The sequence below is a fragment of the Choristoneura fumiferana genome, chromosome Z, assembly GCF_025370935.1.
Source record: "Choristoneura fumiferana chromosome Z, NRCan_CFum_1, whole genome shotgun sequence".
NCBI classification, from domain to species: domain Eukaryota; kingdom Metazoa; phylum Arthropoda; class Insecta; order Lepidoptera; family Tortricidae; genus Choristoneura; species Choristoneura fumiferana.
The window spans coordinates 36,854,803-36,879,410 of NC_133472.1; the positions used below are offsets into that span (position 1 = coordinate 36,854,803).

General features: G+C 35.6%; 1 protein-coding gene across 3 annotated transcripts in view; it reads left to right on the plus strand.

Moving 5' to 3' along the window:
• The window catches only part of LOC141436141 (glutamate receptor 1-like), a 129,451-nt gene that overhangs the window by 50,425 nt on the left and 54,418 nt on the right, over positions 1-24,608 (plus strand). For all 3 annotated transcript variants that reach the window (XM_074099034.1, XM_074099017.1, XM_074099026.1), the window contains exons 5-10: positions 8,506-8,759; positions 12,244-12,393; positions 18,693-18,899; positions 19,019-19,126; positions 20,406-20,634; positions 21,074-21,162. In XM_074099034.1, coding sequence (XP_073955135.1) covers positions 8,506-8,759; positions 12,244-12,393; positions 18,693-18,899; positions 19,019-19,126; positions 20,406-20,634; positions 21,074-21,162 — 1,037 coding nt within the window. The remainder of the gene's footprint in view (positions 1-8,505; positions 8,760-12,243; positions 12,394-18,692; positions 18,900-19,018; positions 19,127-20,405; positions 20,635-21,073; positions 21,163-24,608) is intronic.

A 24,608-nucleotide genomic window follows, 5' to 3' on the forward strand; every position in this document is an offset into this window, starting at 1 on the left:
AATGTTGACTGCATTCTTTATTTACTTTAAGTAAGTACCTAATTGTTAACAAACTTCAGTTGCCAAATTTGGTACATTCAAGGATTTTAAACATTTTTCTTATCTATCATTGTAATACAAACTAGACTAGTGTATATAAGAATAGAAATTTAAATGTTTAGATAGTTTAATGGGGGAATTTCAATATTTAAGACACCAATTGACGTTGTTTTGTTTAAATTTAGTGAAATACCTATCCAAACCAAGTATATATTTTATTACGATCGTAGTCACTTACGTCCAGTAATAAAATAATGTTTTTAAAATGCGTAGAAGGTTTACCGGCTCGTGGAGGTTAAATAGATTACGTCCTTTCCGGGATTTCAGTCTTAGCGGGTTAGCGGGCGTCGAGTGTAGCGGCAGGCGGCGCGTCAAAGGAAAGTACTTACTATCTGCGGCGGCGGCGGCGACTAGCGGAAGGGACGTTCTTATTTAGAAATAAGGCTTTATCGAAAGTGGCTATTCAGTGTTGATGTCTCACGCAAGATAATATTGAATAAGTACCTATGAGAGAAGGCCAAAAAAGTAATAACCTAATCAACAAAAAGTTGGAAAACCCCCGAAATTGTCACTTCAAAATACAATATCACAAAAACGGCTAAACCGATTTTATTAAAACATACCCCCGGATACCGGATTGCTACCACCGTCTTGCTCGCTAATCCTGCCGTGAAGCAGCAGTGCTTGCACTGTTGTGTTTCGGCGTGGAGAGTAAGACAGCCGGTGAAATTACTGGCACTTGAGGTATCCCATCTTAGGCCTCTAGTTTGGCAACACATCTGCAGTACCCCTGGTGTTGCAGATGTTTATGGGCGGTGGTGATCTCTTACCATCAGGACTTGCTCGTTTGCCATCCAGTCGAATAAAAAAAAAACATGTCTAAGAACCAACGCTAGAAATCCTGCTTGTTAAAATAAAAATAATAATAATATAGCAGCATAATCTTGTTTGTATAGCTAGACAGAGACATAAGACAATTTTAAGTTAACTTTCGTACTAAAATTATTTGCCGGTAGGTAATTAATCTAAAGTAGTCATTGACAACCCTAAGCGTCCGCGCCGGAGTAGGCAGTTAAGTCTCCTAAAGGGTCGGAGTGTACATACTTGTTCTCTTTTACTATGTAGGTACGGTTACGTGTTCATTCAAGCACTAGTGACCGTGATGCGTTTTGTACATAGTAATAGTAATTTGTGTCCTTTTCTTTCTAGACTAAGAGTAGCCAATTGTGTTCTGAGCGAATTGTGATTAACTTGGTCATTAGTAGGTTTTCCGTTCCACGTACATAGCTAAGTAATATAATCTCGCAAATTATCGTAACAGCGGCCCTGTAGACGAAACGCGGCCTCTTCGGGGCCCAGAGATCAGATTACTAACACAACTGTACTGTGTTGCGTTTCGTATAACATCGCCTATTGGTGAAACCACCAGGAAAGTGAGACAGTGATAATTATGTAATAACATTATCTTAAAACGTGCGGGTTGAAACTGTTAGATACGTTCTAATTTTTAACCCCCGATGCAAAAAGAGGGGTATTATAAGTTTGACCGCTATGTGTGTCTGTGTGTCTGTCTGTGGCACCGTAGCTCTTAACGTGGACCGATTTGAATGCGGTTTTTTTTATTTGAAAGCAAGTTTTATCAAACTCGGTTTAGCCGTTTTTGAGATATTGAACTTTGAAGTGACAAAGTCGGGGGTTTTCCAACTTTTTGTTGGTAAGGTTGTTGTACTCGTAACAAGCTAATTATTTTTAACTATGTCAGTAATTTCGTTCTTCTTTAGGTTTTTTTTTTTAATTTCAATCACGGAAATCGTAAGGCATGATAATCGTAAGACATAATGCTTCGGATTATCAAGTCGTACATTATTGCGCGTTCATTATTGGTTCCCTGCTAGTTCGGTACGGGTGGTAAATGCACGGCATGATAATTCGTGCACATAAGCACGGATTATCAGGCCGTGCATTATTTAAGCGTGCATTAACAAGTCGTACATTAACTACACCCGTAATTTTGTTTTTATTTTATGTTGGTTATTTTTCAGTTTATGTTAAGTACTAAGACTAAGTTATGAAAAGCCTAACTTATGGCTTTGTACTGGAAAATTTTAGCTGTCGGGTTCACAGTTTTTTTAACTATTTGTCACGTGGTAGGTATTTTTATGGGTTCAAGGGCGCCGGCTGCAAGGCAATCTAGCTTAGTTGGGTTGGGACTCTTTTTTGATAATTTGTCTTTTTTGTAACTAAGGTATCGTCTATTTGCGATTGTCACAAATAAATGTTTTTCTTCTTTTTTCTATCATTTAACTTGTAATTGCGGCAGAGTGACAAAGGTAGCACCTATTTATTCGAATTATGTATTTATATCCGTATCTTCCCTATGGCGCTTCAATGACATTGTAGAGATGAGTGCAACTAAAAAAACATTTTTGATTCATACTTTTTTGCTGACTGCGCTTTTTGTTGACTGTACCCACCACTTTTGCATCCACCCTAAGAACATCTGCGCGTTAAAGTTCCAAACTGAATTGAATGTAAGTGCTTTCAGGGACAATATAATAAGAGTCGTTTCAAGACCATTTTGGAGCATTAAGTGGTTAGTAAAGTCAGAGAGCATTGTCAGAGCAAGTAAATATGTAGTTAATCTTGCATCAACGCAACGACCTCAACGACACTTTTCTGCTAAATATTACGAAATTGCTCTCGCATTTTATATTGTATAAGAAATTGACGTAGAATTCAATTACGTTCCATTCTCGCAAGGATAAGAGTGTGCGTCAAATATTCGGTCCTTGTTCCCCGTTATTCAGAATTTTTCAGAGGTCATTTTGCTGAAAGATAGAGAGAATCAGCTGCGAGTGAAGAGATCTTGTTTCGGAATCGACAAGTTTATAATTGATGTCGGGACACACAAGGCGTCTGAGCCGGTCGACGTCATAAGCCATTAGTCGGGTGACGACAGTGGAAAACCTCAAGGGTCACGAGTTCAAACGCGACACATGGTGAGAATAGTCCGGGTGCGGACGAAACTTTCACCGCATCTCCAGCCGCACATTTATCTCCCAACAGAGAAACTGTTTTGGATTTCCACTTGCGTGTTGTTCGTGAAGCGGCTTAGCAGGTCACGACACAGCCCAGTGTTGTCAACTAGAATTTTAGAAAAACGGTGGATTACGTTTTGGAAATCGGTAGAAATCGATACAACTTGAAATTAAAAATTGCCTGATGCAACATACTCATACATAACACAATTTTTAACATAAAAATAACATAAGTGACTAGCTTAGCTGCACGTACGATAGTGAATTTATCCCTGTAACGGGTATCTTGAAATAAATGCATTCTTATCTTATTCTTATGATGGCGACCGTGACTGACGACCGCAATACGCAACCACAACTGGGTGGTCACGTACCTAACCCACCTGCTTAGTATGAATTTATACGTTGCTCGTCAGATGCAAGTGACCGCTTCGTGCGACAAAGTCCATACCCTTAGAGAGGTTTCCTACTACGTCCGAGTCGAATCCGATCCGGAATCGTAGAAATACTTCATTATTTATGTCATTATATTATTCTTATCACTTTTTTCTGCTGTCACAAGTGTGAGTCTGATGCGTGCACCATCAATTTGCTGCGAGATTTGAAGAGGGCTTATTCTTTTGACTCAATCAGAAAATTGCAGGTCTTATGAGATGTTGCAAACCGGCCAAGAGCGTGTCGGACACGCCCAAAATAGGGTTCCGTAGCCATTACGAAACAATAAGTAAGGATTTCGTATTTTTTACGGAATCATCCAAGTTTAGGTATATTTTAACCTTAGGCTGCTATTTACTCTTAAACTTCTAATAATTCTCAAGCAAACTCAGCCGTTATAGTTTTCCTTGAAAGTTTGATATACTTACTACCACTCTGAATTTAAAAAAAAGTCCACCTACCGGTTTAGATTTTAGAGGGGGGGGGACGCTCGATTGCAAACAAATCACTGAATCTAAAAATCGTTTTAGCAACCCCCTAATGATTTTAAAAGACGTATCCAACGATACCCCACACTAAAAGGTTGGATGAGAAAAAAAAATCACCCCCACTTTACGTCTATGGTAGGTACAAATAAAAAATAGGTTTTTTTTTTAAATTTTTATTGTACCATTTTGTTGGCATAGTTTACATACATTTTCGTGCAAAATTACAGCTTTCGAGCATTTATAGCCCCTGAGCAAAGCCGCGGACGGACAGACAGACAGGCAGACATGGCAAAACTATAAGGGTTCCGTTTTTGCCATTTTGGCTCCAGAACCCTAAAAAGGGTAAGTTTTAAAGGTAAAAGTGATGATCTTGAAGACTGAAGGTAAACAGGCTGTAAAAAATAGGCAGAAACGACTAGACTGATAAAGCCAGAGCAGAGAAGCCAGAACTATAAAGAGAAAAATTATTTTGCAACTGGATTTTAATCGAAAGTTTGTTTGATAGATATGTAGGTACTACATAGTATACCTTACTCCCTCTGCCACTGACTTTACTATTCTCAGACGTGTCCTGAAATACAATTTGAACCTTCAAGTTTCTGGTAAAACTTGTCATGAATTTTAATTACCTACAATGAGTACTTACACCATGGAAATTTATAGGTTTACAGCTATACTGCTGACTTACTTTGCCAAAACAGTTAGGTATGTATAGACCAACTTACAAATTCTTAGTTGTCGAGTTTGCGAAAACTTGTTCAGTAAAATTTGTTGTACCTAAGTAGGTACAGTCACGTCTAAAAGTATGTATACACAAAAAAAATTGAAAAATATGTAGCCACACATTTTCATCATAAATATGTATCTATTACTGACACCAAAAAATTGTATTCATTAAACTGTTTCAGTATTATGTAATCACAAAATGCTTCAGAAAGTTGCATACTTAAATAAATTCCATTTAAATGTATCCACCTCGTAGGCAAAAATAAGTATACATGAATGGGTTCCATATACATATAACCACACCAATTTGGCAAATATTTGTATACGCCGTTTGATTCATAAATATGTATCCAGACTGCAACAACAAACCTTGTTTGACTGGCATAGAATCGTAAGTTGTATATTTAACTGATTTGACAATTCACGAAAACAGTGCGGACTTGTCACTGCATACGTCTATCTCACGATTATTCTATGACGCACTTGACAGTCCTTAGATTGAATTGACTCGTAAATATTGAGTATTTCAGTTTAGGGTCATTCTCAGAAAGGTGCACTAAGCATTTTTTGTTTTTATTTTAATTATATTGTTAATTGTTAGTGGTAGAGCCGCACTGTAGCCAGTTCTTGGTTTGCAGTACGAATGGGCGGGCTCGACCGGGGTAGTACCACACTCTCACAAAATATCGACGTGAAGCAGGAGCTGGCTAGTCCACACTTCCAACACTTCACATTAAAGTGAATAGATAAAGATGTATAGACTAAAGATAGAAAACACTACCTATTTGTAACTTCAGATAGGTATATATTATAAAGAAAGTCACTGGCTTCATGGAAGAACTTCATTTTAAAATCAATTATTACATATACTTATACTGTCAAGTGCAAGATCGCCATTCTGTCATCGTCATTCAGAAGCTGTCTTCTATAATTAAAATTACAATGATTAAAGATTGCAAATTATAGATGCTTTAGTGGATCTGTCCTCAGTGGATGATCCGAACAACTTGATCGCTTTGGCTTAGTCGATATTAATGACCACTCTGGACGTTTCCAAGTATTTGGTGATCTTGATGGTGTATAAAAAATTAAATATATCCATACCAAATTTCATCCAGCTCACTCCAGTCAGTTCATCTCCCATTTTCTCCCCTTAAGGGTTGCTTTTGGATAAAAACTAAGTATGTGTTCAGCCCTTTGACAGTCGAAACGAGTCGGTTTCGACGTGATACCGGAACAGACAGATTTACTTTCAATTCATCACTCCATAGTATAAAACAAAGTCGCTTTTTTGTCTGTACGCTTAGATCTTTCAAACTACGCAACGGATTTTGATGCGGTTTTCACAAAAAAAATAGTGTGATTCACGGTGTCTATGTATACCGTAACCGTGTTGTGCCGGAACGGGTCACCAGTATATAATATTATTTTAATAGAGTATGGATTCGTAGTATGTATGTCCCTGCCCGCATGCAGGTTACGAAAGAGACAGACATGTAATCTTAACAAAAAACAGTAATTCTTCAAAACGAATCAAAATATCAAATCGTGTTTACATATTTATGAATCAAACGGCGTATACAAATATTTGCCAAATTGGTGTGGTTATATGTATATGGAACTCATTCATGTATACTTATTTTTGCCTACGAGGTGGATACATTTAAATGGAATTTATTTAAGTATGCAACTTTCTGAAGCATTTTGTGATTACATAATACTGAAAAAGTTTAATGAATACAATTTTTTGGTGTCAGTATAGATAAATATTTTTGATACAATGTATGACTACATATTTATGCAACCTTGTTTTTGTATACATATTTTTAGACGTGACTGTACAACAAATTTTATAATTTTTTTTTATTTTTTTATTTTCATAAGTATGAACCATTTTGTCTTCACTTAAAAGTATTTTAAATGCGTGATACCGGTACAAGCAATAAATAAATGAAACCGTTCAACAACCGAGTAATCCCAGTTGATTCCAAATAACCAAATGTATCCGCATGTCAATTCATTGTTGCAATTAATGAATTTTCGATTCTGGGTATTGCCTGCCAACATTTATAAGCGGTACTTAAGTGTGTGTAATTGTTTAATCCAACATACACGACTATTTGTGGCTCCCAGTGAATTTGGGAAGGCGATCTGATATTTGCAACTACAGCGTAATAGACGGTCGCATACAGAATTTTACGCGTTGTTTTTATCTTTTTCATCGGGTATATATCGTTCATACCTTCTCGCTTAGGCACCCTTTCACGCAGAGCAAAAGAGTTTTTATTTTTTTGCCTTCTCCGAGCACGCTTTTGTCCCTTTTTCGTTTCGCTTGTTTTATATGGGGCGTTTAATTCGATAAAATTCGCGTGGACTCGAATTGGTTTAGGAGAACTGGAAAATAGAGCAGCGGATAAACGATTTCGGCATCACTTTAAACGTGTTATTATTTTTATTTTGCTCACGCAACTTCGAGTACAATATAATGTTTAGGTGTTTATTGTATTTTGAAATGTTAGTCAAAATACCATAAACGGGACTTATCACGCTATTTTTACACAAGTAATATTTACCTCGACGTTTCGGCAACGTTACAGTTGCCGTGGTCACGAGTAGACTGAAGTGTGGGGTGTCAAGTCTGCCTAGCAGCGCGAGTTCTTCGAACTACCCGCACTTGGTCACTTTTATTAGTCACCCTATCACACCGACACACAACACTAACAACGTCCGATCGTCCCTCCGAACATTCATCCCGACGCCGACACTTATTAATAACAGGATTCCACGAAGATGAAAGCTTATACCCATCGTCCATCATCGTCAGCGTGATAAGTCCCGTTTATGGTATTTTGACTATGAGTGAGAATCACGAAAGTTTTTGAAATGTTGTTCTGGGGTGCGAATTTAATTTTCACTTTCGGTTATGGAATTGTGATACGTTAAACTTTTATAAGTTTATTATATTTTTCACTGCACAGGAGCGCTCGTAGCCCTATATAAAAGCCTTTTGAAGCGCTATGACAAAATGTGAGCGTCTGTTTTCTGTCCATTTAGCGAGCGGTCGCCCCATGAGCTATTTCGGGGTTTCGCTTTTATTTAGCGACTGTTTTAATCTAGTCTCCAACCTTGATTTGTTTCAGGATTTCCTTGCAGCGAACCATGATCTTTTACTTAAACAATATCTATCAAGATACATGGTGTACATTATACAGCGTGTATTTTTGATACTACCTCAAACTGTAAACAGACGAAGATTTAAGTGCTGTGAACCGATATCAAAACAAATTGTTAATTAAGAATTAATTATCAGAGCGCAATTCATTTTTGAAATATTTTCGAGCAGCAATGTAATGCGTACAATAATTTGATACGAGAGAGAAACGCTCTGTGGCAGCTGTCACGTCAAAAAATGCGACGTTTTTAATAAAAACAAAGCAGTATCGCGTAGTGATACGTTGCGTGCGTAAAAAACGCAAATAATAAGTCATTTTTTTTACTAAAACATAATAAAATGTGATTATTAGGGCCTTCACTAACTACATTTAAAGTTCGAGGTAATATCAAAAATACACGCTGTATAAGTATTTGTAAGAAAATAGGTCATCGTGACCTTTTATAAAGTAAATAAATATATATAATATATATTATGTAGTTAAGAAAAATCCCAAATGTCGATCTAGTGGCATAACAATCACTTCATTTTGATTTTGATGCTCAAATGTTCCGGCTTCGATAAACTTAATGTGAGCGAATAATCAAGAGACCCCAATTGTACACAGGTTTACTCCGTCTACAACAGCTCTATCAGTCAATGCAACCGGGGCGTACGGCGTTCCGGATCTCTCTTGTGAAGCGAATCACAAACGCATCGGAGGCAATGGACTTTTTGCTGGCACTAGAACAACACGACCGCTGGGGTAACAAGCGTATTGTTCTGGATTGTAATGCGAAAAACGCCAAGAGCATTTTAGTCGAACACGTACGGAAAGTACAATTGGGCCGAAGGACTTACCACTATATGCTCAGTGGATTGGTGAGTGATTATTCTTCTCTCAATTCTTTCGACTATCCTTAAAGTATCCAATCACATAAAACAACGATGCCGTACTCAATGGTGTAGGTCACATTTATTTTCCTCCACTTTATTGGTCCCCTTTTAGCTATATGGGAACCCCCTTAAAAATATTTAAAAATATTCTTTTGCAATTTGTATGGCCTTTGGTCAACTAGATGCACTGAAAAAAGTTTAAAAGTGTAGACCGCTTAGCTGTAAAACCTGTGTCAAGGAGATGAAATGAACGAATGTCGACAATGTTCCAGTATCGACATATTAAGTCATCTCATTACTTATTACTCGGTTCATTTCGTGTTATATCATAATAATGTTGTATGCAAACATTTATAACAGGGCAATGCTATTCAATAGATCGAGACTTTTCGAGTGATGTGAAATAGTTATATGCAACTGTATCGTAATAAGGGTCTTTAAAACATGAGTGTGGTTTTATGAAACGAGACGTAGCCGAGTTTCATAATAGGGTCACATGAGTGTTTTAAGGCCTAATTATGTACAGTTGCATACAATATTTTCTCTACATCCATATATTAAATCCTCTACCATGTGTTCAAGAACCATTGAGAATGACCTGCATTAACGAGAACTAGGTAGGTATGTCGGCTTGTGCGCGCGGCGGGGCGCCCCGGTGCTGTAATGATGTATGAAATCTCATTACGATACAGCCGTGTTTATAATATAATCCAATGTCGTAATGCTGGTGGTCGAATGATTGAAATGTCGAAAATTGTTAGGTCGAAATTGTTTTCTATAATATTTTTCGGTCAAAAAAGTATAACATTGTTTTGTCGAATGTATTATAGGTAGGTATAAAATTGTTATTCCGAATATTGTTACCACTAATTTTATGTCTGGAATACAAATATGAATTAAGCGACTCTGAGACGAAGTCGACGAGCTTCGCGCCTTAACAAAATACTATTCTAACCTAACCTATAGTTGAGCAACCATGTTGCCTGGTTTTACTTTATTGCGGGGAGCGCGGCCCCCCAAGCCCCCCTTTTCTGTTTAGCCTATCCAGGTATCAAACATGCATTATATTCATTCAGTTTTATAGGACATTGAACATTAGACTAAATAATAATTAGATCTAACAATAATGGATTTAGCTTTTGGTAATAATTTGTTTATACTTAACAATTATAGATCAAAAGTGCATTAGGAAATAAAAAAATATCCAAAAAAAAACATAATGCAAAAAATAAATGCCATACAATATTAAACTAACCAATTTCGAACAAAAAAAAAATTAGAATAAATGTTAGGCCTTGCGAAGGGCACCCATACTGAATAAATTCACAGGACTAAATATTCTATTATGTAAATATATAAATACTGCCGACGTGTTTTACGTCAAATTACAATTTTATTTACATAAAAGAGTTATTCATGTAGCTGATCAAATGAGCTACAGTTCGTGTTATAATGGCCCTAAAAGCGTTATCTCGAACAGTAGACTGCAAAAAAGAAGTTTTGGCGAGAAAATTGACAAGAGTGTCATTGTCTTTTTTTATTGACTAGACTTAGGCTTTAAGTGTTTAAGTGTACCTATACTTTCAGTCCGTTATACATATCTACATGTTTTAAAGCAATTTGCTTGTTATGGATTATTTTAACGTTTTAAAAATTCACGTTAGAATGAAATAAACACTTATTATATACATACATGGTAGTTATAATTTACGTCTGGTATAATTTTTGTTGTCTTATGAATAAAACATTGATTTCTAGGAGTTTACAAGATGATACAAGCCTCGCCGTGAAATAACATGCCAGTCTCGTATACCTGATCCATACTCGGTCTAAAAGCCTTTCTTTCCCTGCCTCTGCAGTAAAAATAATGAATTGTAATTGTATCGTATGCACATCATATCGTTTTATAAAATTCTTCCATGCCACCTAACTCATTCATTTCTTCAGAATATTTAATTGTCAGGAAACTGATAGCGATTGTTCCGCTCGAAAACTACCCATTTCTGCTACGGAACCTTATACTGCACGTGAATTTTTCGTAATCACGAGAAAACAGCAAAACATAATTATATCATAAGTAAATAAAAACAGAAAAAAGTATAAATTAATTAATTGCAATTAAATACCATCAACGTTGATAAAGACTTTCAAGTTTCGTATTTTTAATCACATCTTTGTTAATTCAGGCAGTGGTCTTTAAGTTCTATGAGAAAATGATTTGATTACAGCCTCTTTCAATCTCTTGACCCAGTTTCTACACCCCAACGGAAGTAAAATGTTAAGTTGCGCATCCTTGGGTAGGAACCCCAGGACCACTTTTGGTTACGCGTTAAGTGTTGAAATAGCAATTCTATGATTAATTTCATAATAAGTTATGTAACGGCGTTAAGTATGATGAGTGCAAAGTTTAATCAACGAATGAATAATACTTATTTGTGATTGATTTTTTGGAGTCTTTTTGTATTTTTATTTCAACTTCAGATTTGTTACTTTTACGGGTATCCCGTGAAAGACTCCAAAAAATCAATCATAATTTGATTGCTTAGTAGCGACATCTCTTGTCTGGGTGAGCGGTTAGTTCCGAAAGAATGTGACGTCTGTCGACGCAACATAGATGTCGCTAGTGCTGCTGCTTAAGTAGCATAGTAGAAATAAGCAACCTGAGATATGTATGCATAGAAAAAAAATCGTGTCTAGATTCCTGTCCAGCAGTGGTGTAGCGGTTATAGCATGCAGCACGGATTGCGGAGGACCTGGGTTCGTTTCCCAGTGCTGGTCTCTTTTTCTGGTTTTTCTGTGCATCTATGTCTCAGTTTGGTAATACTTATTTGTCTTTAGTATTTGTAAACCTTTCTGTTAATAAATTACAATTATTCTACCTAAAACTTCGAATCTTCTGATAAGAAACAGAAACCAGAAAACTTAATTTAAAAATTAAAGATAACGGCACATTCATGTAGTGATTTAACTGAACTGAACTGAACAGAACATGAACCAATAGAGTTCTTTATATAAACGTTCTTACAGGAAATGTGATAATGGCAATCGAATAGCGTTTTCTTCGCACTTCCTCCTACGCGAACCCTATTAGCGAAGTGTCTTTGACCATTCACCCATAGCATCGACTTTCCGCAAGATTTCTTTAACTGTTGAACCGACTAAGTCAAAATCACATCACTCGCATACTTCAGCGGCGGCTCATCACGCTAGACTCACAGCTTCTATCGTAAATCTTAGCGTCTAGGAATCCTTGGGTACAACTCAATTGACATTGCTATTTCGGGGAAATATTGATTAAATCAAAATCTGAGATTTAGTTGAGTAATTATGACAGTAGGTAAATCATTTAATTACAGCGAAACATTCCAATACACCGAACAATAAGATAATAGGTATCTTTAAAGCTCAGTGCCCTTAGAAAGGCCAAGGGGGAAATTAAGTTAAGACTTGAAGGTATTTCCATTAACAGGTTATGGACGATCACTGGGAGAACGAAGTAACAGAGTACGGCGCAGTCAACATAACGGGGTTCCGCATCGTCGACCACTCGCGCAAGATTGTGCGCGATTTCATGGACGGTTTGCGAAGAATGGACCCCCGATTCAAGGGGACCATATCGGTGAGTGCCTCGCTCCCATTAGACCGGCCGCGCACGGGTGCCTCTCCGTAACTAGTAACTGAGAAACTGTTGCAAGTGTGATCGCTTCCATGAACTTATCGCAGTCTGGATTTCTAATATTGGCAGTGCCGATAGTTTAAATTAAGGTTATCAAACTAAAGCAAAAGTGTCTAAATCACGTCAGACAAGGCATTTGATTTCCTGGTAATTTTCTTTTGATATTGGGTGTAAGCGATGTCGCTATGTAAAATATATAAATGAAATCGCAATAAGTGGTTTTTCATAAGGGGCAGGATTACACGATTATGATTGAACGATATATTTTAACTCCAGGGTAACGGCCCAAAGTACTTTATTAAGAACAAAAAAAAAGATAAATGTATGTGCCCAAAAATTAAGCACATAGACAATTAATTCACACATGACATTACGAGTAGCATTCCCACAATTCAAATAAAATAGCAAAAATGCACAAAAGGGGCTGATTTTGTTATAAATCTACATTAAAAAAAACTTAGCCATAGAAATTAAACATGTCATTTGTTGGATTTACGAAACATTACCTAAATTGTTTGAATGTAATAATAGTAGCCATCATAAATTATCGCTGCGGTTTCCACTGTTTATTTGCTGTATGGGCGTGCTAGTGCTATTGCTCTCCACAGTCGTATCAAATGCCAGTTGAAGTGTACCGATTTAGTTCATTGTAGAATGTACGATAATTTTGCTATTATATTTAATGATACCATCAAGTATTTTCAAGATAGTATATTATTATGAAATTTTAAAAACAAAGGTACGACGTAGACTTCCAATGGCCGCGCTATCGGCGCGCGTCTGCAGGGCTACTACGAAACTCGAAGTTCGTGTCGTGCTGTCCTTCTCGCTCTCGTATTAAATAGTATCAGTGTCAGAGGGACCGCACGACACGAACTTCGAGTTTCAAGTTTTGTAGTAGCCCTGCTGGAGTATGACGTCATAGAGCAATGCTCTATGCATAGTAGTAATACGAGTATGTATACTCTATATGCCCATTTTTAAATTGTTTTTCATTTTTCCAATACCAATACCAAATGGATTAGAGAATTGTCTTTTGCCATATTAAAACAGAACTAGCACGCACTAGAAAACATTTTTTTCTCTAATATGCTTGGAAATGCCCACCTTACTTTCGCACACATATGTAACGTGAAGTTTTTCGTTATAGATTGCCACAAAAAAAAACCCTTTTCGGCCGCTCAGCGCATAAATTCCACAAATGTACAGTTTTTTTACTTTTAAAATCCACGTTTTGACAACGATAAGTCAATCTAAACAGCCGATTGAATTCCTTCTAACTTTTTTTTCTTTTTAAGTCCTAGTCTAAGTTTTAATTTAGGAATAAACAGCATCATTAAAATGTCTCGAACATATTATTATGTCACTGTTTTTTTTTTAAATTTAGAGTTTAAGCCTAATTAAACCGAAAAAATTATAATAAAAGAAAATGGCTAAATTAGCTATAAAAAGCGTTCAGTAGCACTTTAAACTGTAATTTAATCATACAAAGTTTAATTGCATTTATTTTTATATTTTCACTCTACTCATCCAAGAATTGATTTTTCCCGGCCTCGGCATTAATGTACTATTTTAGTCCAATAGATGGCAAAACTTTTACCGCAGCTGGCGATTAATGAGACCTAATGTCTGGAAAGTAGTTAATGTTTGTTATTTCTTAATTAAAACGAATGTATTTATATGGATAGCTTAATAGTTAATGAGAATATTACATACCTATTTATTTATTATTTATGTTTTTTTTAACAAGCAATTGATAATTATTTGATTTATTGCAAGCAAGTAAACTGTTTATATTCACGTATGGTTTCACGGAATACCCGTAAAAATAACAAATTTGGAGTTAAAATAAAAAATACAAAAAGACTCCAAGAAACCAATCATAATTTGATTGCTTAGTAGCGACATTATCTTGTCTGGGTGAGCGGTTAGTTCCGAAAGAGTGTGACGTCTGTCAACGAAACATAGATGTCTCTAGTGCTGCTGCTTAAGTAGCATAGTAGAAATAAGAAACCTGAGATATGTATGCATAGGAAAAAATCGTGTCTAGATTCCTGTCCAGCTGTGGTGTAGGGATTGCTGATGACCTGGGTTCGATACCCAGTGCTGGTCTCTTTTTCTGGTTTTTCTGTGCATTCATGTCTCAGTTTGTATTTTCAATATTCGATTTCCTGGAAAAATGTTGATACCTATAAACGCTAAAATCTATACCGAGTAAAATTTTATGTTACGAGTAACATTCGAATGCAGTGCAGTACTGAATAGAAGTAACATAATATCGAGACTAATAACATCCAAAGAGCTGATTGCGCTGAGAAAATCTCATATGTGGCGAAGCTTATGCAACAGCACTTTGACTAGTTTGAGTCCACTCCAATGCTAGCAGATTAATTCCGGGTACTCCAATTGCGGCTGTATACATATCTTAGCATATCACTATGTTATATACAATACAAGAGAGTTTGTGATTTACGAGTTCATTAAATATCTAACTACGTAACGGAACTTGATCTATAATGAGCAATGCGATGTTTGTTTTTGTTGTCCGTTATTTTTAAGTGTTTCAGTTTCACTGTTTGTTGTTTTTTTTTTTGTAAAATGTATGCAGTCCACGTTCCCAAAGGAAGACCAGCGCCGTTCGCACGGGCGGCATTATGCTAATTTGGGACCATTTCGTGATCGTGATAAGTATTTTTTTAGTTCAATTCTATACCTATTGTATTTTGTATAATATTGTCACGAATAATTTTTTTTTCTTTCTTTCTTTCAAATAAGATCCAAATATACATGGTGCCTCTGACCATGGGACTCTCAATACAAGGTTCGATTCTATTCGCATAACTAATCTACTCTTTTTGTTGTGCAACTTTTTAAAAACATGACCTGTGTTGTTTTTCATATACAGATACAGGTTAAATATAATTGTAAATATGATTGTGTATAATTGTATTGTTGCTTATAATTGTAATGTAGGTATATAATACCAAATTAATAGCACTGCAGTAAAGGAGTAATACTTAAACAGGCCGATTCACGTAAAATTAGTTTGGATTGTAGGCGTGATTGTACATAGCATTATAACTAGCAACTCAAATCTGAATTCAAATAATGAATGTTTCACAAGTTTCATAATCTTTTGCAAATACATTAAAACTATAATTAAAACTATCAAAGTAAACTAAACTTTGCTTTGTAATAACTAAATGAGCATCAAATATAAAACATACCTAATACATTTAATTTCATTTTCGGTATAATAGTGTTGTGCTGTCACTATAAAAACAAAATCTTATCCTTTTTATTCAAACGTCCGTTCAACGGACGGGGTCTTAAAACGGTGCGGGATACAGCTAAGATTAACCGCACCATACACGCCAAATCAAAATGACGAGAAAGCGCGAGCTTTACTGATTGGAGCAAGGGCACCATTGAAACTTTGAGCAGAAGCGATATAGCGCCATGCAAAATGAAACCCCTTTTGAACTATGGGTTGGCAGGAAGCCTTGCATAAATAACTTATACGGGTTTGGAAGCAAAACATATGTATTAATAAAAGGAATCAAAACTCACAAACTTGCTCCCAAAGCTATCCCAGGTATGTTCGCGGGTTACTCTGAAACGGAGAAAGCATTTCGAATTTTTATCCCTTCTAAAAATAGTATCATAACATTAAAAGACGTGAGAGTAATGAAGGCTTTGTTATATGATGAACTTGACAAGAATGGAATCTCCAATCTATTCGAGGAGTCCTTAAATCCTAAAGAAACGCCATTGAAACAAGCATCAAACAAGCAAGTGGTTGTCACTTTTAATGATAAAGATCAGCAATCTGACAGAGATAGTGTAACGAGCGATCATAATGATTATTTTAATGATACGTTATTGCAAAACTAAAATGACAGCGCAGATACGCACCAAGTGGAACCAGTAAATACTGATGATTGATTGATTGATTAAAGTGATTATGAGTCATTTTCCAGCTCTCACAACGCTTCTTATGCTGACATACAGATGCAAGATGATGATACTGTTGAAAACGCCACTGCTCGAACGATGTCGTTGAGAAACAGAACAGAAATTACAACTCCAAAGCGCTTAAATGACTATATTATGGCAGCAGTTGAAGAAATCGAAAAACTTTACAAGCCGAAAGAGCCTGCAACATTCAAAGAAGCGATGGACTTACCTGCCAAAAGCAAGTGGCAGGAAGCCATGCTCAGCGAAATCAACTCTCTGAACGAGAATCAAACATAGGATCTAGTCGACCTACCTAAAGGACGAAAAGCTCTTCCATCCAAATGGGTTTATAAAGTCAAAATGTATCCTGATGGAACTGTAGAGAGATTTAAAGCCAGGATGGTTATTAAGGGTTACTCTTAAAAACTTGGAGTAGACTATGACAAAATATTTAGCCCTGTGATTCGTCGGAGTACCTACTGTACGCACAATTCTTGCTATTGCTGCTAAAGAAGATTTAAAACTTTGCCAATTCGATGTTTCATCAGCTTTTGTGCATGGTGCAGTACAGGAAAAAAATCACATGAAACAACCCGAAGGCTATCAAGATGGCACAAAACAAGTCTTTATGGACTGAAACAGGCTCCTCGTTGTTGGAATACCTGTATCGCTGAATTTTTAGAAAACTCTGGATTTCAACACAGCGAAGCTGATCCCTGCTTATATGTCACAGCTAAAGGACAGGCAAAAGTTTTCATCGGGCTTTATGTGGACGATGGGCTCGTTGCGTATAACTCAACTGCAACAGGAGATGAGTTTATTCAAGAACCAGATTTCCAGATTCCAGAAAGCCAGATTCAAAATAACCAGTAAACCTGTTTCTTATTTCCTCGGAATGGAAATAAACGTGCGCAACGACAAGACTATCACACTGTCTCAAAAGGCCTACACTAAGAAAGTGTTAGAGAAATACGGTATGTCTTACTGCAACTCTGCTTCAACACCTATAATGGAATATATCAACTTGGGGGAGGAAGAGGAAGTCAATTAATCAAGTTGTAATTATATTTTTATGAAAAAATGACTTTCTGCCAAGTTTCTTGCGGCGCATTCTTCTTGGCAATGATGGTCTTTCCGAAAGCGCTGGTAGTTTTAAAAAATGACGTGTAAAAGTGCCCATTGCGGCCTATTTACTGAATAAATCGTTTGAATTTTGAATTTGAATTTTTGAATACTAACTTTCCATATAGACAAGCCATAGGTGCTTTGGCATATCTGTCAGTGGGCACAAGGTCAGACTTTCATATGCAGTAGGTGTAGCCTCGAGGTTAAACGGATCTTTCGATATCTGAAAGGAACTGTGGACAAAGGTCTTACCTTTACTAAAAAGTCACCTTCACACTTAGTCTGCTACAGCAACGCAGATCATGCCGGTGACCAGAAAAAAGGAAGATCAACGACTGGATTCGTGTACATGTACTCTGGAGCCGCAATTAGCTGGCGTAGTCAGAAACAAGCAACTGTCTCGATATCATCGACTGAGGCAGAAATAATAGCAGCCAGTGAAAATGCTAAAGAAATATTGTGTTTGAAACAATAGATTGACTCTGTCACTCTATTGTGTATAAAAAAATAGATTGACTGTCACTATAAAACCAAATCTTATCCGTTTTATTTAAATTAACTTAACAAGTAGCAGCGCAATTACAATAAACTGTGATTGCACCTAAAACTGTCATGTTTATTTTGTAGCAGTGTAATTGGCAAAGTTTTTGCCTAGTTGACTTATAGTACAATAGTGCCTGACGTATAATAAATTGTTCAGGTAGAGCTCAGACTTTTTATAAATCGGTTGGTACTTATTCATCAAAACAATTATCATTAATAATTTCTTGTCTTGCGTCGTGACATAGCTTTAAAATATAAAATCGTCTCATTTCTTTGATATAAAATGTCATATACAACTCTGCACTGTCCTCAAGCGCGTTTAAATTTAAAACGACGAGGAAACGACGTCAAAGGGGAATTACGATGAAAATTTTGAAGCGAGTTATAACCAGTTTATGTTGATTTCAGTAACTCACACGTAGCAGGCCTTAATGAAACCATAAATGAAACCTCTGCATAAATGATTACTTCATAATCTTTTCGTGAGCGCTGCCTTTTCTACTAAGAATATGCACGAGATAATTTAGAACTTGTAACTTCCACGTTCAGGTTTTGCGACGTATTATTTTGAAATTCGCGCATGTAACATAAGTTAAACTTGGTAAATTTTATATTAGGCCCAAGCTGCGCTGATGTACGACGGAGTTCAAGTGTTAATGGATGCACTTGGGAGGTTGTCGAGGAAGAAACCCGACGCTTTTAGAAACGCACTACGTAGAGCTGCTGGCCAGGCCAATTCTACCAAAGTCATCGACTGCAATCCTGGCAAAAGTTGGGTGATTCCTTTTGAACATGGTGACAAAATATCCAGACTCATAAAAAAGGTACGGTACCTATTACCAGCCTAGACTACCGACTCCTTAAATATTTAATGATGAGCTATTACCGACGACGTAAAAAATATGGATCACACGATGTACTACGTAAAAACATTTTGTTTTAGACTGATATTGAGGGCCTCACAGGAAATATATCTTTCAATGAAGAGGGACACAGGTACAATTTCACGTTACACGTTGTTGAGATGACTGTTCAAAGCGCTATGCTGAGGGTGAGTACTTTATTATATTTGTACTTGCGGCGATAACTATATACCTTGACGAGTTCGTGCGTGTGCGTGACACTCGGTAGCACCCTGACGCAGTCAGCATTAGACGCACGTATGAAACAATCTTGATAAGGGCAGCAAAGGCTCCCTGCGACAGGGTTCCAAAGAGTGTCCCATATGAACTTGTCAAGGTGTAGTTGAGTAATTATTTGAGAATAAAACCAGCCAGGTGCGAGTCGAACACGCGCAAAAAGGGTTCCGTACCATTATCTATACAATATTAGACATTAGCAAAAAGCGGTAAAAATCACATTTGTTGCATGGAAGCACCCCCTGCAATAATTATTTATTATGATTTAATTATTTATTTTTAAAGTGAATATACAACTAAATAGTCTGTGAATATTTCAAGTGTCTACCTGGTTGTTGCCGTTATTAATATAGAGCAAAAACGGCAAAAAAATCACATTTGCTGTATGAGAAACCCCCTTCAAATATTTATTTTATTCTGTTTTTAGTATTTGTTGTTATAGCGGGAACAGAAATACATTAATCTGTGAAAAATTCAATTGTCTGGCTATCACGGTTCATGAGATACAGCCTGGTGACAGACAGACAAACAGACATACGGACAGACGGACAGTGAAGTTTTAGTAATAGGGTTCTCATAAAATTGAGCATAACGAGGTTATGGATGTTCTTTGTCCCTTTGTCTGAAGTAGTAAGCTTTAAATAAAATGATCTCAGCATAGTCGATACAAGGCAAATACAAAGTTTTTTTTGCCAGACCGTACAAGCAGGTTTGTACTTCAGTGACCTACAGGAACTGAATCTGAACTTTTGAGCGTTGGCGATACTTTCGGGCGAATGTTAATTTTAACTTTCTTTTACCTTTCACCCTACTTCTTCCGCAACTCGCTAATGATTTCTTGGCGATCATAAATCAATGCGTTCAAACTTTGCTGCCAAAAATATATGTCGCCGTGGTACTGAATGTCTGTTTGTTTATTTACACTTCTATATAATGATGTTAATGATATGTACTACATTGACTTGAATTGGACTTTAAAACCAAATTATGTAATAAAATTTGGTACCTACCTGTATATTAGTTAAATATAACACTATGCTTCACGAGGAAGATATTCGTTGTGTAAATAAATATATTATATAGTTAAAGACTTTTTTTTAATTTTTTTTAGATTTTTTGATATATATTTTTATTGTATAATTGTATGATTGTTTTTTTTTTAAGTGTTCAAGACTAATTTCATTTATTCAGGTGGGAACGTGGACCGACACCAATGGCCTCACTATAACATCGTCAAAACAAGTGCAACTTAAATCACCAGCCACTTACGAAACCAATAAGACCTACATTGTCACGACGATACTGCAAGAGCCGTATATGATGCACAAATCTAGAACAGGTCACGCTTTGCCCGAGGAGCAGTACCACGGGTTCTGCAAGGATTTACTGGATCTGGTAGCGCAAAAAATTGGAATTAAATGTGAGTTTTTTAGGTGTGCTTTATTAATATACCTTCGTCATTATATTTTTACATCAAATATTATACATATTTAAACTTAATTCAACGTTCCCTAATCAGAAGATAGGACAATTCTCAGATTGATTAACAAAAGGGTGTAATACTATTGGTAATAGTACCCCTCCCTACCGATGGATGGGAATGCCGCTGAAATTTCTACCAATTAGTAAGGATGGCAATTAGTAGAACTACATTAACAGCTTTAGTAGTCTTTTTTAGTTTAATAATGTTTGCAAAACAAAATAAATCATAACTATGAAAGCTTGTCGAGGGAACGACTATTGTCAATTGTGACGGAGAACTACGGATTTTGATTTTCATGCAATTTATCTTACATGTTAAAATTATAAAAATTAAAAAATAAGCGTAAATAGAAGATTTGGAAGTGATATCTTTTCAGATGAGTTAAGACTTGTGAAGGATGGGACGTACGGCGTGGAGGCTGCCCCCGCAGAATGGTCGGGTCTAGTGGGTGAAATAGTTCGAAAGGTAACACAATCCTTCACTCTAGCATAGATAACTACTATCATTAACTTCAACAAATTAGGTAAGTATTGTGTTACATTTAGAAAAGAACCTACTCTTTTACAAAAGAGAACACGATCGAAAAACTTAGTTAATTTACCTAATTTACGTACAAAATTGTAGCTCGATTTCAAATATTTACATGTCAAAATAATCGCTGATTGAGAACTGACAATATTTTTATCTCAAATTTTTTTGTATGTGGAGCAAAGTTTCATACATTATTTTTTTATTTCATATTGCTCTTTTTTAGTAATTTAATAAATCGGAGTACGTCGAACATGGAGGTCTTCATTATATCTAATTGCGTACTTACGTATAAACGTCAGTGTAGCTTTTTACTAAACGCCTTTAGTTAACAATGTTTACTTCAGTACTTTATATTCGTAGAATATTTTTTTAAATATTTGTTTGAATTGCTTTGGCAAAGATACTATAATTATGACGCTATTATTATCAGCTGTCGAATAAATATCGAAAAGCAATTAATTTCCAATTTTAAAATAATGATATTGCTTGTACAATCCGATTATTTATTGCTGATGAAAGCGTGCCCGTATAACCTGTACTAACGAGTTAAATAAACTGTAATTATAACCAATATAATAACGTATTCTTGCTGGTAATATTAAATTAATGTTGAGCAAGGAAGTATTATTATGCTGGCGACTATTTTCTGTGCGAGCACTCCGTTTTATAATTCGACCCGTTGTACCATACAACAATTTTGATAGAAGTACGATATGATGTTTATTTGTATATCATTTCTCTGGCACTCATTTTGGCATAAGAATAAGAATAGTTTGTCAAATATAGGTACAGATACAGATACAGATGTAGATAGTAAACTTAAAAATAAAACCCTGTAAGTATGTTTTGCCAGTATAATTTCAGAACAGCATAATTTCATAGCTTGCATGTGTGGCAAGACGAAATTTAAATGCTTGAACGATTTTTCAAATATCAGCTGAACTATCATTGTAAAATTTTAAACATATGTATTTAGACTGGAGACCAAAATCTGTCTACACAGTCGCACAGAAGTATTACTAGGCCAATGTTAATTAAAATTAAGTAAAGACAAAGACAAGGATACAAAAAAGTCAATGAAATAATTAACACAAGCGCTACTCGTTTTGTACTGTTCTCTCATTGCTTCCAGATAAAAAAAAAACAGCACAATCGAACGAAAACCTTCAGTTAATTTAATTCCCTTTCTCCTTCAATAAGAATTCTCTTAATTTAATTGTTCGGTACGTATTGAGAAGTTACGTGTTTTCTAGTAGCTACCGTAATGGTTTCTTCAATTAACTGGGTGCTTGTCCAACTCGCCCGATCTCTTCATTCTATTTTATTTATTATATAGTATTTATTTATTTTCATTTCGATCGCACTCTACGACTCTTCACTTTTCCTAAGATTCAATGGGCTGTTAAAATAACTTGTTGAACTTTAAATCAAACCACTTACTAATAGAACAATGCAATATTAACATTCATACACAATTATTTATATTATTTTCTTAACCTTATCGTTTTGGCACCAGAACGAGCCAGCAGGAGTGATTGTAGGTGAGGTAGATGACTATAGGGTCCACTCCTCCTGGCTCGTGCTGAGGCACCGACTTCAGACTGGTAGAAAATTATTTTCAAGGTTTTTTGTAGTCGGTTCAAGTTTTTGTTATAATTTTTTTTTATTCGAAACGTCGCACTTGCTGGCGTGACAGCTGCCACAGATCTACTTCTCTCTCTTGTCAAATTATTGTACACAATACATTACTGCTCGAAAAAAATACGATGTGGTAAGTACTTAGTTAATATTTGTAACTTAAGACTTCTCGCAATATTGCTTCACAGCACTAAAACCAACGTGTGGCTACTTTTTGTGATTGTATAAATATAAAGAATACTCGCTGTGTATGTATTATTCTGTATCGATCATATATGTCGTTGACCGCATCTACAACTTTCTGCATTATCTAGATAATACAATGATCCATTTTAACCACAGAACTAATATTATGTTAATGTTATCGTGTGCCTTACCTTCCACAATCGATGTCGCTGTATTTATTTGCCTCTCCCACCGTCAGTGAGCACAAAATTTTTCGCATGTTGGTAAGTCTTATTAAGTTAGATTACGGTACTTACTCACCAATTAAATGTAAAAGTTTCTGAAGCACTATTTCTTATATATTATATTATTATAACTCATTTTTATACGAGGAGATAACGTCGTTATATACTGAGAAACAAAATACAAATACAAGGTACTAACAAATTAGGTACCTACCATACTTAAAAAGATGTTATACTTATTTATATTACATCAAAACAATTGGGATGCACTAAAAAATTAACCTATAGTTTTTATTTTATTTTTGGAAAGAATAGGATATTTTAAGATACCATTTTCATTGATTTTGAATTTGTATGAGTATTAAATTTTTCAATTTTTTTACGAAATACGCTGAATGACGTCACAGTAAGACAGCCACGTTCCATTGCCTAGAAAAATTCAGGTCGTACGTAACATAATCTGTGGCATTACAATTTGACAATAATTCAAGCACGGCTTAGGGTCCTAAATGAACCATGACAAGTTTTATTTATTTCTCTTTTTTTAGCTTCGATTATTCCTATGTTTGTTTAATGGTGTGATAGTAAATAGATGTTTTTATTTAAATATGTTTTTTTTGTATTTACTTGTAACGTAGTAATTTAATTAATAAAAATACATTGCAAATACTCGTATACATTTCGGACTTTACGATAAATGACAACTGTTTAAAGCCGGGTGAGCAACATGTGATTAAAGTTCTATCTTTGTCACTCTTTGCTATTATAAGCAGGACAGCAACATTTCAAACTGTCAATTTGCTTAAGAGTGTAGGCCTGCTTTATAACTGCCTTTGTGACGAGACACTGCAAGGGTCAAATGAGGGTCATTACTTAAATTTTGTTTATTTAATTCAGTTTATCTCATTTTTGGGATCTAATTTCTGAAAACGCTTCATAAAGCCTATTTCTCCAAATGGTTTTCGAGTTATTATATTTATGTTGTCAAAAATTAGGATATCCCAATTAACTTAAAATGTAAATTAAGAAAGCTTTTAATATGATTTCCTGTGAATTTTCACACACACACACGCTTTCTTTCAAATGAAAACAAAGTTGTTTGTCATAAATGTCGTATATTATGTTGTATGATTAGCGAGAATTTTTTTATTTTATTAAAAAAGGAAATACAAAAAAATATTCTAAAAACATTAGAACCTAAATTGTTAGCCCCATAAATATGGATTTTTAAGCGAGGTCTCGGTTTCAGCTTGCGTAATACTGTATTTTAGTCCTATTATTCTCAGTTCAGTGGTTTTAACGCCCGTAGCATATTCGTGATAATATTTAGAT